Source organism: Odocoileus virginianus, chromosome 6 (genome assembly GCF_023699985.2).
Source record: "Odocoileus virginianus isolate 20LAN1187 ecotype Illinois chromosome 6, Ovbor_1.2, whole genome shotgun sequence".
Lineage (NCBI taxonomy): Eukaryota > Metazoa > Chordata > Mammalia > Artiodactyla > Cervidae > Odocoileus > Odocoileus virginianus.
The window spans coordinates 71,870,689-71,885,133 of NC_069679.1; the positions used below are offsets into that span (position 1 = coordinate 71,870,689).

The following is a 14,445-nucleotide window of genomic DNA, read 5'->3' on the forward strand; positions in this document are numbered from 1 at the left end:
AGAGTCGGACGTGACTGAACAACAACATATAATTTATAAATTCATTCAGTATTCTCAAACACTAAATAGCTTTTTCTCTAGGTTTTGAAAAATCACAAACAGCATCAAGTATTTCCACAAAATGTTTTCAATTTAAGCTAGAAATATAATAAGGAGAGTGGGTAGTTACACAGTAAGACTAAGCTTATTTCTGCTGCCAAGTTTGGTGACTCTAGTTTTGTTAGACTTTTAGGTAACCACCAGCTTTTAAAAGATGCAGGCCATGTTAAAAGATTCACCATTCTTTAGGAACAGGACGGTATCAGAAGAAGATTCATTAATATTTAATTTAGCTCCCAGAAAAGCTCCTGTTAAACATGGAGTTTGCCTTCTTTTTATAAAAGACCTCAGATGTTAATGAAAAAAGATGACGTGCAAAATGCATCAAGAGACAGTTATTAGATTAGAGAATAAAACTAATTTAAAAAACAATTATGATTCTTTTACCTGCTAAAATAAGAACATATATTAAAACAAATATATCAAATAGTGAATAAAAAACCAACATATTAGAAACTGGTAGTGTAATGAAACTAGTTTAAAACCAAGACAGAGTGGGAGAGACATTTACAGAGACAATGGGAAGAAAAGACATTTTAAAAGGTCATCTTGCACCAGTATCAAGCAAGATAACCAAAGGCCCAAAACACTTTTTACAAAATTAGTACTTCTTACTCTGCAACTATGTCATAAAGGCACTGAAAATAGGCAACAGTTGATTCTGTCTTTTATCTTATACAATCTATACCCCGAAGTGGCTAAGTAAATTATGCCACAAAGTAAATAAATTGAAAATACTATACCTAACTTTATGAATAAAATATAAAAAAATTAAACATATCTATGCTCTGAGTAGTATATGTTGTTTAATTACAATATCTTTTCATATGAGAATATTAAGCATGTTGATAACTTCTAACTGAAGTTAAAGTAATCCTAAATTTTAAGGAATCACTTGGAAGGAAATAAAAAAACTATATTTGAAAATTATCTTGCTTCTTCAATCTCCCACAAATTTAAAAAGCACTAGAACACTATAGTTTTAGTTCAATAATCATTTGAGTGATAGGTTTAAGATTGTTTGTTTTCCTATTTAACTGGTACATCTGAGCTACGTAATTCTTTAAATTTTAAAACTTTTTGGCATTCAAACTTGTTCCAGATATGTTATTTCTTCTTCAGTCCGTAGGTTTGTACATTTTTATGTTTGCTTCCATTTATTTGAAACTCTTAAGAAGAGTATCTATCATCTATGAAAATAAACACATCTCCAGACACAGCTTTTGGCACAACATAAGCATCTAGAGCACAGTAGATTACAGATGTTTGTTAGATGAATGTTTGGTAAAAGAAGGAAAAAAGGCATCTAGAAATTTCTATGTAGTAAAAATACGAAAAAATTAAAATCATGTATTTTTTTAGACTAACATGATATGATCTGAGGATGAACAACATCTGAAGAATTCCAACTTTCTGCAACTGTTTCCATACAGCATTAGAAAGGGTATTAGTAGAAGGGGAAGTTTCATTGAGTATTGACAAATGGGAAACTGACACAGACAGCTTAGCCTGGTGCTCTGTGACAACCTAGAGGGTTCAAGAAGGAGGGGGTATATGTATATTTATGGCTGATTCATGTTCCTATACAGCAGAAACCAACACAACTTTGTAAAGCAATCATCCTTCAATTAAAAAGTTTTAAAAGTGTTCCTAATCTTATTCTCTTAGTGAACTTAGAATTATTTTGTTAAATAAGAGACTGAATTTAAGTTTCTTGGAAAACTGTATTATCTGAGGCTGCAATTTAACTGGGGAACATATTTAGGTGGACATGGCAAGTCTATAAAACTATGAAGTTCCTTTAACATGAATGATGATTAAATGAAGAGCACAGATAAAACTAAGACGGCATTCAAACATTTAAGAATTTAAATAACCAAAATCTGAGGTAAAGGATATGTGTGTGTATCTGTATATTGTTCTGGGTTGTCCTTTTTTAAGTTTTTTTGCATACCATAATCAGTTATTTTTCTCCTCCTTTCCTTTCTATAATCGATTTAGACATTTGTTGGAAAACACAATCCACTTCAACGAGTTGGTTGCTTCCTTGATTTTATATCTTTTATATTGAGGAATTACATATAAGAGGTCATATAAAATATACCAAGAAGCAGAGAAGTTTTGATTAAGCAAATTGAGGGGTAAAAAAAAAAAGCACTCATTCATTAGTAGCCAAACTTGTGGCAGCCTAGCATACCAGCAAACCCAAAGCAACAAGTATTTAATGCTGTCTGGGGCAAGGGCATGCAGAAGTAATGCTTAAAGCTTTCATAGCAAAGGCGGGAAAGGCCACACATTGGAGAAAAGGAAGGCTGTGAAAAGGGCTGTCAGAATCTAAGAAACAGTCTTCAAACCTATCCAAACTATGAAGTTAACACCTTAACCTGAATCTTTATGAACTCTGAACTCCTTTTATTAAACACACAGGTATGTGCCTGGGATGTATTCTATGGCATAATAGGCAAAATAGACATTACTGATCCTTGAAAAGGACTCTCCACTTCAAGTATGCTGAAGTTTGTGCAAAAGGCAGGGAAATACTTAATGTTAGAGGAATACAGGGAAGGAAACTGGGGAGGAGCAGTAACGATAGTAAGTCTCCTCAAAATAAACCTCACTAGCCATTAACAGATATCTCTATTTTATACTTTTTTTCCTGGAAAGCTGTTTCCTACAGATTTAAAATTACTTATTGAGAACCCAGTTATCACAGTTAGGTTAAGTGACTAACTGAAAAAGTTTTACCCTGGTTTCAGAATATCTATAAGAGTTCATCTAGAAGAGTTCATACCACTAGTTTAACATGGGTTCTGAATTAAAACTATCTTAGATAATGTCTGGCCTACACTGAAGAAGCTTGTCATTAAAACTTACGTCTTTGGATGGACAACGTAAAATGCTCTTTATTAATGAGCGCACATCTTTTGCCTTAAAAGAACACTGATCTTACTGGATAGTGGGTCAATGAAATTTACTGAGCAAAATCTTTTGAGAGAGTGTTTATGGCATATAGAGCAACACTGGCAACCATCCAATACATACAGCTTTCAATCTTTTTACAGCATCTTCACAGATGTGCATTCCTCTTGATTCATCAACTTCTACGTGCCCAAGGTACTGTAGAAAGAAGAGGACAGTTAGGGATACTGCTGTGCTTACTGAGTGGATACTATATGGCAGACATTATGTGGTAGAAAATTGAATACCAAAATTCCACTCAAGAAACTCATAGCGTTACAGAACAGTTAAGATAATGTGACTTTACTTATCCTTGGTGTCCTCATATGAATGAGATTTAGAATAAAGGTCTCAAAGAGTTGTTAAAGGGAAGTAGGTGAAAAAGAATATGATAAGGAAAGGTAAATGTCAAGCTAACATTCAGGTAAATGCTACCTGAATCTACTGAATCTGAGGCATAAAAGCTTGTGCTAGACACTCTATCTCTAGACATAAAAAATAATCCTAAAACAAAGCATGTGTGTGTGCATATACTGAAAATGTACAAAGAAAAATAACAGCTATTCAAGGCCTGAAGAGATCACATACTCTTTCTATGGGAAGCACATAAGAAGAGGGCTGAAAACTAAAATTTTAAGACAGTACATCTGAGCTTTAAAATATGTATAGAACTTGAAGAAGCCGTATGGGAAAGGCTGGAAAACTATTTTAGGCAGGGAGAATTTAACAAAAGCTATAGGTGTGGACTAGAATAACAATACATCAGCAAGTATTCCTCATCTGGCAAGAATATGAGGTATATGCAGCTATGAAACTTGAATACTAAAATGAGTCTGTACTGAAGCCCAGAGACAATGGAGAGCTAAAAAGCTTTTTTTTTTTTTTTGCAAGGTAGTAATATTATTCAAATTGTATCTTAGTATGGGAATAGTCTTGGGTTAGAAAGTACAAGGGATGATGGCAATATCATAAGTGCTGTTTTAAAAGGAAATTTAGAGTCTGGTTCTGGTAAGATGGGAGTAGACACGCCTTACCCTGTCCTGGCTTCCCAGGTGGCACTAGTGGTAAAGAACCCACTGTTAATGAAGGAGACTTAAAGAGATGCAGGTTCGATCCCTGGGTTGGGAAGATCCCCTGGAGAAGGAAATGGAAGCCCACTCCAGTATTCTTGCCTGGAGAATCCCATGGATAGAGGAGCCTGGTGGGCTACAGTCCATAGGGCCACACAGAGTTGGACACAACTGAAGTGACTTAGCATAGCACGGCATCCTGTCCCACACTCTGAATGAAATCATAAAACCAGAATAGAATGCATGTAGCACCTATCTGAGTTCTCTGTAAAGAGTGTAAGATAAATCAGAGAATATCAGAATTCAAGGTATTTCTGAACTGGCAGGGAGTTTACCTCCCATGCCCCTCCTCCTTCTTTTGGTCCCTCCAGCTTGAACTTAACACAGCCAGATATCCAAAAGGGAGTGCTATGGCACAGTCAGAACTCTGGGAAAAGCACTCTATCTCTGGCTCAAGGACCAGGTATGGGAATACCTTATCCTCAAATACAGGAATCCCCATCCCTTTTATTTATTTACTTATTTTTGTTCTTTCACACCCCAATCCCCAGGAAACCCTGTGGTGGTGTCAGTGGGAGCAGCAAGGGAAACCTGCAAGAGTCACACACCTCTCACAGACTGTGATTCCAGAAAGGTGGAGTCAACATTCCCAATCCCCACTTCTGCTTTCTTACCCTCTCCCAGAATCTCCCACCATTTGGCCCTTGATGAAGGTGAAACAGTAGCAATTCATGGGCACAATAACTAGTGCCCTAGGAACACAGGCATAGAGAGTTTAAGTAACTTGCTCAAAACCCTTCAGCCATTGAATGTTCAAACCTAAGCAGCTGATCCACAATAGTCTTACAATGCTCACATATTGAATTTTTCATTTTTACTCCTATCTTTCCAATACTGACTGAATGCATAAAACCTACATAATTAAAATCAATTTAGGAAACTGCTGGACTTTAGGGAACAAAATACCTGAGGTATCAATCATAAGGGCAAAATAATTAAATGTCTAAAAAATTGTAACTGCTGTAATTCTGAATAAATATAAAACAGCAAGATTCACTTTTAAGTGAATCAAATAATATATTCAGTTATATATATTTTATATATTCATCTTCAGATTCTTTTTTATTATAGGTTATTACAAGATACTGAATATAGCTCCCTGTGCTATAAGTAGGTCCTTATTGGTTATCTATTTTATATACAGTAGTGTGCATCTGTTAGTCCCAAACTCCTGATTTATCCATTCCCTCCCCTTTCCCATTTAGTAACTGTAAGTACATCTTTTATGTCTGTGAGTTTGTTTCTGTTTTGCAAGTTCATTTGTATCATCTTTTTTAGATTCCACATATAAGAGACATCATATATTTGTCTTCTCTGACTTCTTCACTTAGTACTTCTTCACTTAGTATGATAATCTCTAGGTCCACTCATGTTGCTGCAAATGACATTACTTCATTCTTTCTTATGGCTGAGTAATATTCTAGAGTGTGTGTGTGTGTGTGTGTGTACACCACATCTCCTTTATCCACTCATCTGTTGATGGATACTTAGGTTGCTTCTATGTCTTGACTATTGTAAACAGAGCTGTTATGAACACTGGTGCATGTATCTTTCGTGTGTATGTGTGTGCATCTTTATGTTTTGGCCGCACCACGCAGCTTGTGGGATCTTCGTTCCTCAACCAGGGATGGAACTAAGTGGAACTAAGTGGAAACATGCAGTCTTAACCACTGGACTGCCAGGGAAGTACCCGCATATATCTTTTGGAGTTATAATTTTCCTCAGATATATGCCCAGGAGTGTGATCGATGGATCATATGGTACTTCTATTTTGTGTTATATTACGCTGTATGAAATGCTTATATATTTTGGAAATTAAGCCCCTGTTGGTCATGTCGTTTGCAAGTATCTTCTGCCAGTCCACAGGTTGTCTTTTGTCTGTGACTTCTTTAGCTGTGCAAAAGTTTCTAAGTTTGAGTAAGTCCCATTTGTTTATTTTGTTTTTATTTCTTTTGCATTGGGAGACTGATTTAAGAGAATATCACTAGGATTTACATCAGAGAATGTTTTGCCTATGTTCTCTTCTAGGAGTTTTATGGTGTCATGTCTAATACTTAAGTCTTTAGGACATTTTGAGTTTGAGTTATTTTTGTGTGTGGTGTGAGGGAGTTTTAACTTCACTGATTTATATGTGGCTGTTCAGCTTTCCTAACACCACTTCCTGAAGAGACTGTCTTTTCTCCAATGTATATTCTTGCCTCCTTTGTCAAAGATTAATTGATAGGTGTATGCGTTTATTTCTGGGTTCTCTACTCTGTTCCACTGATCCATATGTCTGATTTTACGCCAATACCATGTTGTTTTAACTGGTTTTTCCAGTGGTCATGTATGGATGTCAGAGTTGGACTGTGAAGAAAGCTGAGCACAGAAGAATTGATGCTTTTGAACTGTGGTGTTGGAGAAGACTCTTGAGAGTCCCTTGGACTGCAAGGAGATCCAACCAGTCCATCCTAAAGGAGATCAGTCCTGGGTGTTCACTGGAAAGACTGATGCTGAGGCTGAAACTCCAATACTTTGGTCACCTCATGTGAAGAGCTGACTCACTGGAAAAGACCCTGATGCGGAGGGATTGGGGGCAGGAGGAGAAGGGGAAGACAGAGGATGAGATGGCTGGATGGTATCACCATGACTCGATGGACATGAGTTTGAGTAAACTCCGGGAGTTGGTGATGGACAGGGAGGCCTGGCGTGCTGCGACTCATGGGGTCGCAAAGAGTCGGACACGACTGAGCGACTGAACTGAACTTAACTGAAACAACTACTACTACTGTAGCTTTGTAATACTGTCTGAAGTTGGGAGGTGGGTCGTGGTTAATGCCTCCAGCTTTGTTCTTTTTCCTCAGGATTGCCTTGGCAATTCTGGGTCTCCTGTGGTTCCACATGTTTTAGGAGTATGTGTTCCACTTCTGTGAAAAATGTCATAGGTAATTTGATAGGAATTGCATCAAAATTTGTAGATTGCTTTGGGTAGTATGACCATTTTAACAATATTAATTCTTCCAACCCAAGAGCATGGGATATAATTTCATTTCTTGGAACTGTCTTCAATTTCCTTTATCAATGTTTTACAGTTCTCATCATGTAAGTCTTTCACCTTTTTGGTCAGGTTTACTCCCAGGTATTTTATCTTTTTTGATGTAATTTTAAGCAGGATTTTTTTTTTTAAACTTGTTCTTTCTGCTATTTCATTGTTAGTGTAAACAAATGGAACAGATTTCTGTATGTTAGCACTGTATCCTGCACCTTGCTGAACTCATTTATCAGTTCTAAAAGTTCCTGTGTGGAGTTTTTAGGGTTTTCTATATAAAGCATCATGTCATCTGCATATGATGAATATTAACCTCTTCCCTTCCAATTTGGAGAAATGAATAGAGATTTCAAAGTGTTTCCGAAAGATTTTATTCTATCACCTTGATCAACTCAACTGGTCACATACAGGTATTTATGATGGGGGGGGGGTGGGCGGGAGAGGGGGAAAGGAGGGAAGACTTGATGAAAAGACTTGGTAAAAAGAAGAAAATAAAAGTATCTCACATGGACTGACTCAGTCACATAATCTATTTTAGAAATGTGGAAATGGAAATCAGCCTTGTGTCTATGAAAAAAAATTATTAAAAAGGTCTCTTTTCCTCTCTGAGACACTATCTGACTGAAGAACTGCAGCTGATTTATGCTTTAATGGCTAAAATATTTGACACTGCGACTTCTTTTGTCTGTATGCCTTTTCTAAACTCCCTCTGAGTCAGGGACTTTTATTCACAAAAATGTAGCTTAAGAAAAACTAGTATGTAGAATTTCATTCTTGGATGAATTATGTCATTTTTCATTTTCTTGAAAAAAAAAAATTTAAAAAGTAGATTATCCCTCTGCTTTCATATTGTTATCCATAAGAATTGCAGAGCTCTGATGTAAGAGACTACATAGTCAGCAGTTCTCAACATTAACACAAAGTGACAGTCATTAATTTATAAGAAGCTATAAGGCACACTATCACATGCACATAGCCCATGTTATATAGCAAATACAGGATGCAGATGCACACAATATACATCAAACCTTGTTTAGGGGCTTTAATCAAAAAGAAGTAGCTAAATTAAAATGGACTATTTTTAATGTATAAATTTGGAGCACAATTACATTTGAACAATTGATCTAAGCTAAGTATATATAGGAACTCCCCAGCGGTCCAGTGATTAGGACTCCTGCTTTCACTGCTGAGAGCTGGGGTTCAATCCCCGGTCACAGAACTAAGACCCCACAAGTCACTCAGCACAGCCGAAAAAAAAAAACAAACAAAAACTTAAGCATATGGGTTAAATCTAATCACTTAAATTTAAAGCTTAAAATAAAGAGATTAAAAAAAACTTCCCCTTCCAAATGAGATACTAGATGTCAAAAAAGTTAAGTGCTTTAGACAAGGCCATATAACTAGCAAACTAACAGGTAATAGGTCTGATAGTACTGAAAAGTACTAAACTACAGGCATAATCAGGGTACCCTGCTACTTACCTGATTTCACTTCTACTTATGCCATCAGCTCTAAACACACTGGACTCCTTGCTGTGTCTCCAGCATACCAGGTTTTCTCCTGCCCCAGAGCCTCTGTACTTGCTGCCCTGCTGTCTACAATCTGGTTCCTTAGACACCTGAGAATTTGCTTTCTTTTTTTGGGTCTTTGGTTAAAAAAAAAAAAAAAATCACTTTTCATGAGGGCTTCCCTGACGATCCTATCACCCTCCACTGCACTTCCTTAACACCTTATTCCCTTTTTATATGTTAGGTACTGTGTATATATTTATTTGTTTGTTGTTAATATACACTAGAAGGTATACACTGTGCAAAGATGTCTGTTTTGTTCCCTTGTGTTCACGGCGCCCAGATGTCTGCAACACAGCAAGCACTCAGTGAATATCTTTTGACTATGTCAGTGGGTTACTGGACTCACAGAGAAGGAAATGTAACACATTACTTAGTGCCATCTTAAACAATAAGAAGTCACAATAATGAAAACTTTTACAATAAACTTAAGACAGACAATCAATGGTGTAGGACAGAATGCAAATGTTACGAGCTATGTAAGGTTAAAAAGAAAAGCATAGCTGACCTAAGTTTGAAGGTAGGAGAACATGTCACAATTTATGTTAAAAACTTATCTGAAATATCTCATTGCTCCAATGCAAAGACACATTTTTTTCAAATTTCTAATGTTTCAGAAAGAAGAGCAAATTATGACATACTAGCCACTGCCAGCATCCTAGCAAGCTTATATGTGAATATAATGTATCTGTTCAACCAACTGTCACTTCAGTTGATTTATTTCATTGGTATCATACATGATTGAACATTAAATTTTACAGTGTGAATCAGCTTTGAAATGGAACATTGAGTATGCAGAAGACTGTCACACTCAGGCAGTAAAATTGTAAGCAACAGAAAATAGCTCATCTCCTGGGATAGATAGAATTTTTACAGCTAAGAGAGGTTGGTATGACCAATGTGTAAGTCCTCAGGCACCAAACATCTATCAAAAACTTGACTCCTTTTCAAGAGAAGATATTTAACTTGCAGTGTCAATTAAGGAAAACACCCAAGAAATAAGAAATGCAGATTAAAAAATTCAACATTCAGTAGTTATCTAACCAACAACAAGAGCAGCAGCAAGTATTTATTGTGTACTCTTATGTGCTTGGAGAAGGCAATGACAAACCACTCCAGTACTCTTGCCTGGAAAATCCCATGGATGGAGGAGCCTGGTAAGCGGCAGTCCATGGGGTCGCAAAGAGTCAGACACAACTGAGCAACTTCACTTTCACTTCTCACTTTCATGCACTGGAGAAGGAAGTGGCAACCCACTCCAGTGTTCTTGCCTGGAGAATCCCCAGGAAGGGGGAGCCTGGTGGGCTGCCGTCTATGAGGTTGCACAGAGTCAGACACGACTGAAGCGACTTAGCAGCAGCAGCAGCAGCACTATGTGCTAGTGGTGTGTTTTTCATATAATGTATCTACTCATTTAATTTGCACGTGTGCTAAGTCGCTTCAGTCCTGTCCGACTCTTTGTGACCCCATGGACTGTAGCCTACCAGGCCCCTTGGTCCATGGGATTCTCCAGGCAAGAATACTGGAGTGGATTGCTGTGCCCTGCTTCAGGGGATCTTCCCGACCCAGGAATCGAACCCACATCTCTTACGTCTCCTGCATTGGCAGGCGGGTTCTTTACCACCGGCACTACCTGGGAAGCCCTAACTTAATTTTCATAACCTAGACTAATTCCAGTTCTAATTTTATAGATGAAAAAACTAAGGCACAGGGAGGTTAAGTAATTTCTTTTTAAATTGTTTATTGACAGATAGTTGATTTAAACTGTTTCAGGTGCAGTACAAAGTGATTCAGTTTACACGCACACACACACACACATATGGGGGCTTCCTGGCCTCCCAGTTTTCCAGGTGGCACTAGTGGTAAAGAACCTGCCTGCCAATGAAGGTTAGATGTAAGAGATGCTGGTTTGATCCCTGGGTCAGCAAGATCCCTTGGAAGAGGGCATGGCAACCACTCCAGTATTCTTGCCTGGAGAAGCCCATAGAGCCTGGCGGGTTGCAGTCCAGAGTCGGACACAAGTGAAATGACTTTGTGTGTGCATGTGCACGCACACACACACCCCCATATATTCTTTTTCAGATTCTTCTCCCTCATAGGTTATTGCAAAATACTGAGTATAGTTCTCTGAGCTGTAAAGCAGGTCCTTGTTGGTTATCTTTCTTATATTAATATACAGTAGTGTATATATGCTAATCCCAAACTCCTCGTCTACCTTGTGCCCACTTCCCCTGGTAACTTTAAATCTGTTACCTGTATCTGTGCTTCTACTTCTAGTTTGCACTGATGCATAAGTTCATTAAAAAACATTTTTTTTTAAAGATTCCATATATAAGCAATATAATATGTTATTTGTCTTTTTCTTTCTGGCTTACTTCTGGCTTAGTGTGATAATTTCCAGGTCCATCCATGTTGCTGCCAATGGCATTATTTCATTCTTTATTTATTTATGGCTGTGCTGGGTCTTCATTGCTATGCATGTGCCTTCTCCAGGAGCAGTGAGTGGGGCAAGGGCTTCTCATCACAGTGGCTTCTCTTGCTGTGGAACACAGGCTCTCTGCTCACAGGCTTCAGATGTTATAGCACATAGGCTTCAGAAGTTGTGGCATACAGGCTAAGCTGCTCCGAGGCATTTGGGCTCTTCCTGGATCAGGGATCGAACCTGTGCCTCCTACAATGGCAGGCGGATTCTTATCCATTGTGTCAACAGGTAACTTCTCTTTCTTTCTTTCTTTTTAATTTGGCTGTACCAGGTCTTACTTGCAGCACATGAACTCTAATTTGTGGCACGTGGGATCTAGTTTCTTGACAAGGGATCAAACCTAGGCTCATTGCATTGGGAACGTGGAGTCTTAGCCACTGGGCCAACCAGGGAAGTCCCTATTTCATTCTTTTTTATGGCTAATATTCCACTGTATATACATACCACATCTTCTTTATCCATTCATCACAGGGTAAGTAATTTTTAAGAGAGATCACACAGTTAATAATTACTGGCATAGATCAAACACAAATTCAGGTAGTTTGGCTTTAAAATGCACACTTTTACAAAAGGCTAGATAGCTCTCCAGAATTTTATTACAGAGCCACTGAAGCACAGGAAGCAGGAAAGTGACATAACTATATTTACAATTTAGAAAGATCACTACTATGTACTAAGACAATAGTTTGGAAGGGAAACAAGATCCAAAGTAAAAAAAAAAAAAGTCAAGAGCTCTTATTATGGTCTGAGGGAGAAAACAAAGATGAGGACTTGATTAAAGCAGTGGCAGTAAGAAAAAATAACACAAAATGAGAGGATAGTGAAGATCATATACGATATAGTGACTGTGGCTGACACTGTTAGTTGCCTACATGACAGCCATCCTTTCAACTGGTTTCCCTGCAAGAGCTTGCCTCCTTGGTACAGGCTGGAAATACCAAATAATTGTTTTCTTGACTTTCAACTATAGATTTGACTTGATTCCATCTTAGCCAATGGAAAGTAATGGGAAGTCTCCATGTATCTGTCTGTAAAGAGCCTTTCTATTCTGATACAAAATGCATTTGTTCCCTCAGTCTTTACTGTTTGATAATAATGAGCGAGGACATAAGTTATTCTTTAATTTGGTTGCTGGGTTCTGTTTATTAATAGTATCTTTATTTTATTAGCAGATAGAATTGTAAGACAAGCTTTGAAACCTACTTTAATCACTACTCTAATATTATTACACTTTCACAGGCACTAGTATATTTAAAAACACATGGCAGAGATCAAACCAGCTGGAGCTTCATTTGACTAATGTATAGTAACTGCATTTCTATTTCGAGTAATTGCATAGTCTGTATTGCCTGTTCTCTAGAGTAGCTATGCCAGTCTTCAAAATCTAATTCTATAATCTCTCTCTCCCTCTTCTACAGATGCCTTCACTTCTTATTTGAGAAAATATATCTTTAGAATAGAATCTCATCAATCTCAGGCCACCAACACCATAAATTTAAGTGCACTTGCCCTCTTTTCTACCTTTGCTACTGTTAAAACAGAAGCAGTATCCTTCCTCTACTCTAGAACTAATCCACTCTTCTCCGTGCTTCTTTGTAGAGACCTTTATGCTCACGTCTCTACCATTTTAAAAACAAAATTCAACACAAAATCAAGCCACTGGTGATTTACACACTTTAAATGAGTAAACTTCACTTTATGCAAATTATACCTAATAAATCTGTTTTAAAAAATCAAAACAAAATACACACACATAGTTTTTCAACCTCACACTCCTTTTGTTACTGCCTTTCTAGTCTCCTTTGACGACAAATTTCCTTAAAAACAAAATTTAACTGCCTTACTGAGGTATAACAGACATACAACAAAATACACACATTTAAAGTACACAATCTGCTGAGTCTTTTAATCATATATATAACTGAGAAACCATCATCACAATCAGCCATTCCCATCAAAAGTTCTCTTCTATCTCTTGCAATACTTCCCCCTTGAACCTTTCTCCCATCACAGAACCTTGTCTGACAAACTTCTGGGATTAGTAATCTCTAGATTTGTTGTCTCCTTATTTTGCATCTGCCCACTCAACATAGATTCCATCCCCATGACTCCATTCTAACTCACCAACACTTTCAAATATTTAATCTAATGAAGTTTCATTTCGTACTTGATTTCTTTACAGCATTTGACCACTTTTTTCTTCCTTGAAAATCTTGGTGTCTGAGACTACATTATCCTGGTTTCTCGTCTCTCACTCTGGCTTCTCATTCTTATTTTCCTTTAAAGATACTCATTTATACTGCCTGTCCTTTCTATATTTGTCCCAGGCCCCCTTCTCTTTTCACTTAGGCAATCTCACTGACACATGATTCTAATGATAATTTATATATAGCTATATATAGCTATATATATATAATTTCAGGATTCCATATTTGCAAACTCACCTACTCACTAAAATTTGTAACCTCAAAATCAAAGCTCATGGTGCTTTTGGTCAGTGGGGATCTGCATGTACATCTCCCATATGTACCTCAAAAGGAACTGACCTCTACCCCCAAATACGTTCTCTCTCAGTGAACATGCCCACCACCCTACTAGCTGCCTACATGGGAAACTTTTCATACCAATCCTAGTTTAGAATTCACGGTTTCTAAGGCAAGCCCAGATATCATTTGCCCAGTTGTATCTGACTGAGAAAATGCATCTATTTCTAGGTTAGAAATAGATAGGGGGAAAAATTTTAGGTTTTGATTCTCCCATTCTACCCTGGGTCACCTGCATGTAAGTGCGTGGGATAGGGTGGGATGGGATGGGTTGGAAGGAAGGCAGGTAAGGGAGGCACACACAGCAGAGAAGATGAATATCTTGAAAGGATTTCAAAAAGCCATTTGAAAAAGACCAAACAAGAGCACTCTAAATAAGCTGCCCTACCTGTGTAAGATATTGTGTGTGCATGTTAGGTTGCTTCAGCCGTGTAAGACTGTGACCTTAAGGACCGTAACCTGCCAGGCTCCTCTGTCCATGGCATTTCCCAGGCAAGAATACCGCAGACGGTGGCCACTTCCTCCTCCAGGGGGTCTTCCCGACCCAGGGATTGTCTCCTGCTGGCAGGTGGGTTATTTACCACTAGCGCCACTTGGGAAGTCCTTCTAAGATATAAATTTTATATCTTCTGTGCTT

General features: G+C 37.7%; 1 protein-coding gene across 10 annotated transcripts in view; it reads right to left on the reverse strand.

The window, feature by feature from the left end:
• Positions 1 to 14,445, reverse strand: part of NUMB (NUMB endocytic adaptor protein) — a 156,500-nt gene that overhangs the window by 31,169 nt on the left and 110,886 nt on the right. For 9 of the 10 annotated variants that reach the window (XM_020911204.2, XM_070469605.1, XM_070469602.1 and 6 more), the window contains one exon: positions 3,142 to 3,216. The exons of the other annotated variant lie outside the window; for it this stretch is intronic. In XM_020911204.2, the coding sequence (XP_020766863.1) occupies positions 3,142 to 3,216 (75 nt within the window). The remainder of the gene's footprint in view (positions 1 to 3,141; positions 3,217 to 14,445) is intronic. 10 annotated transcript variants of the gene reach the window in all.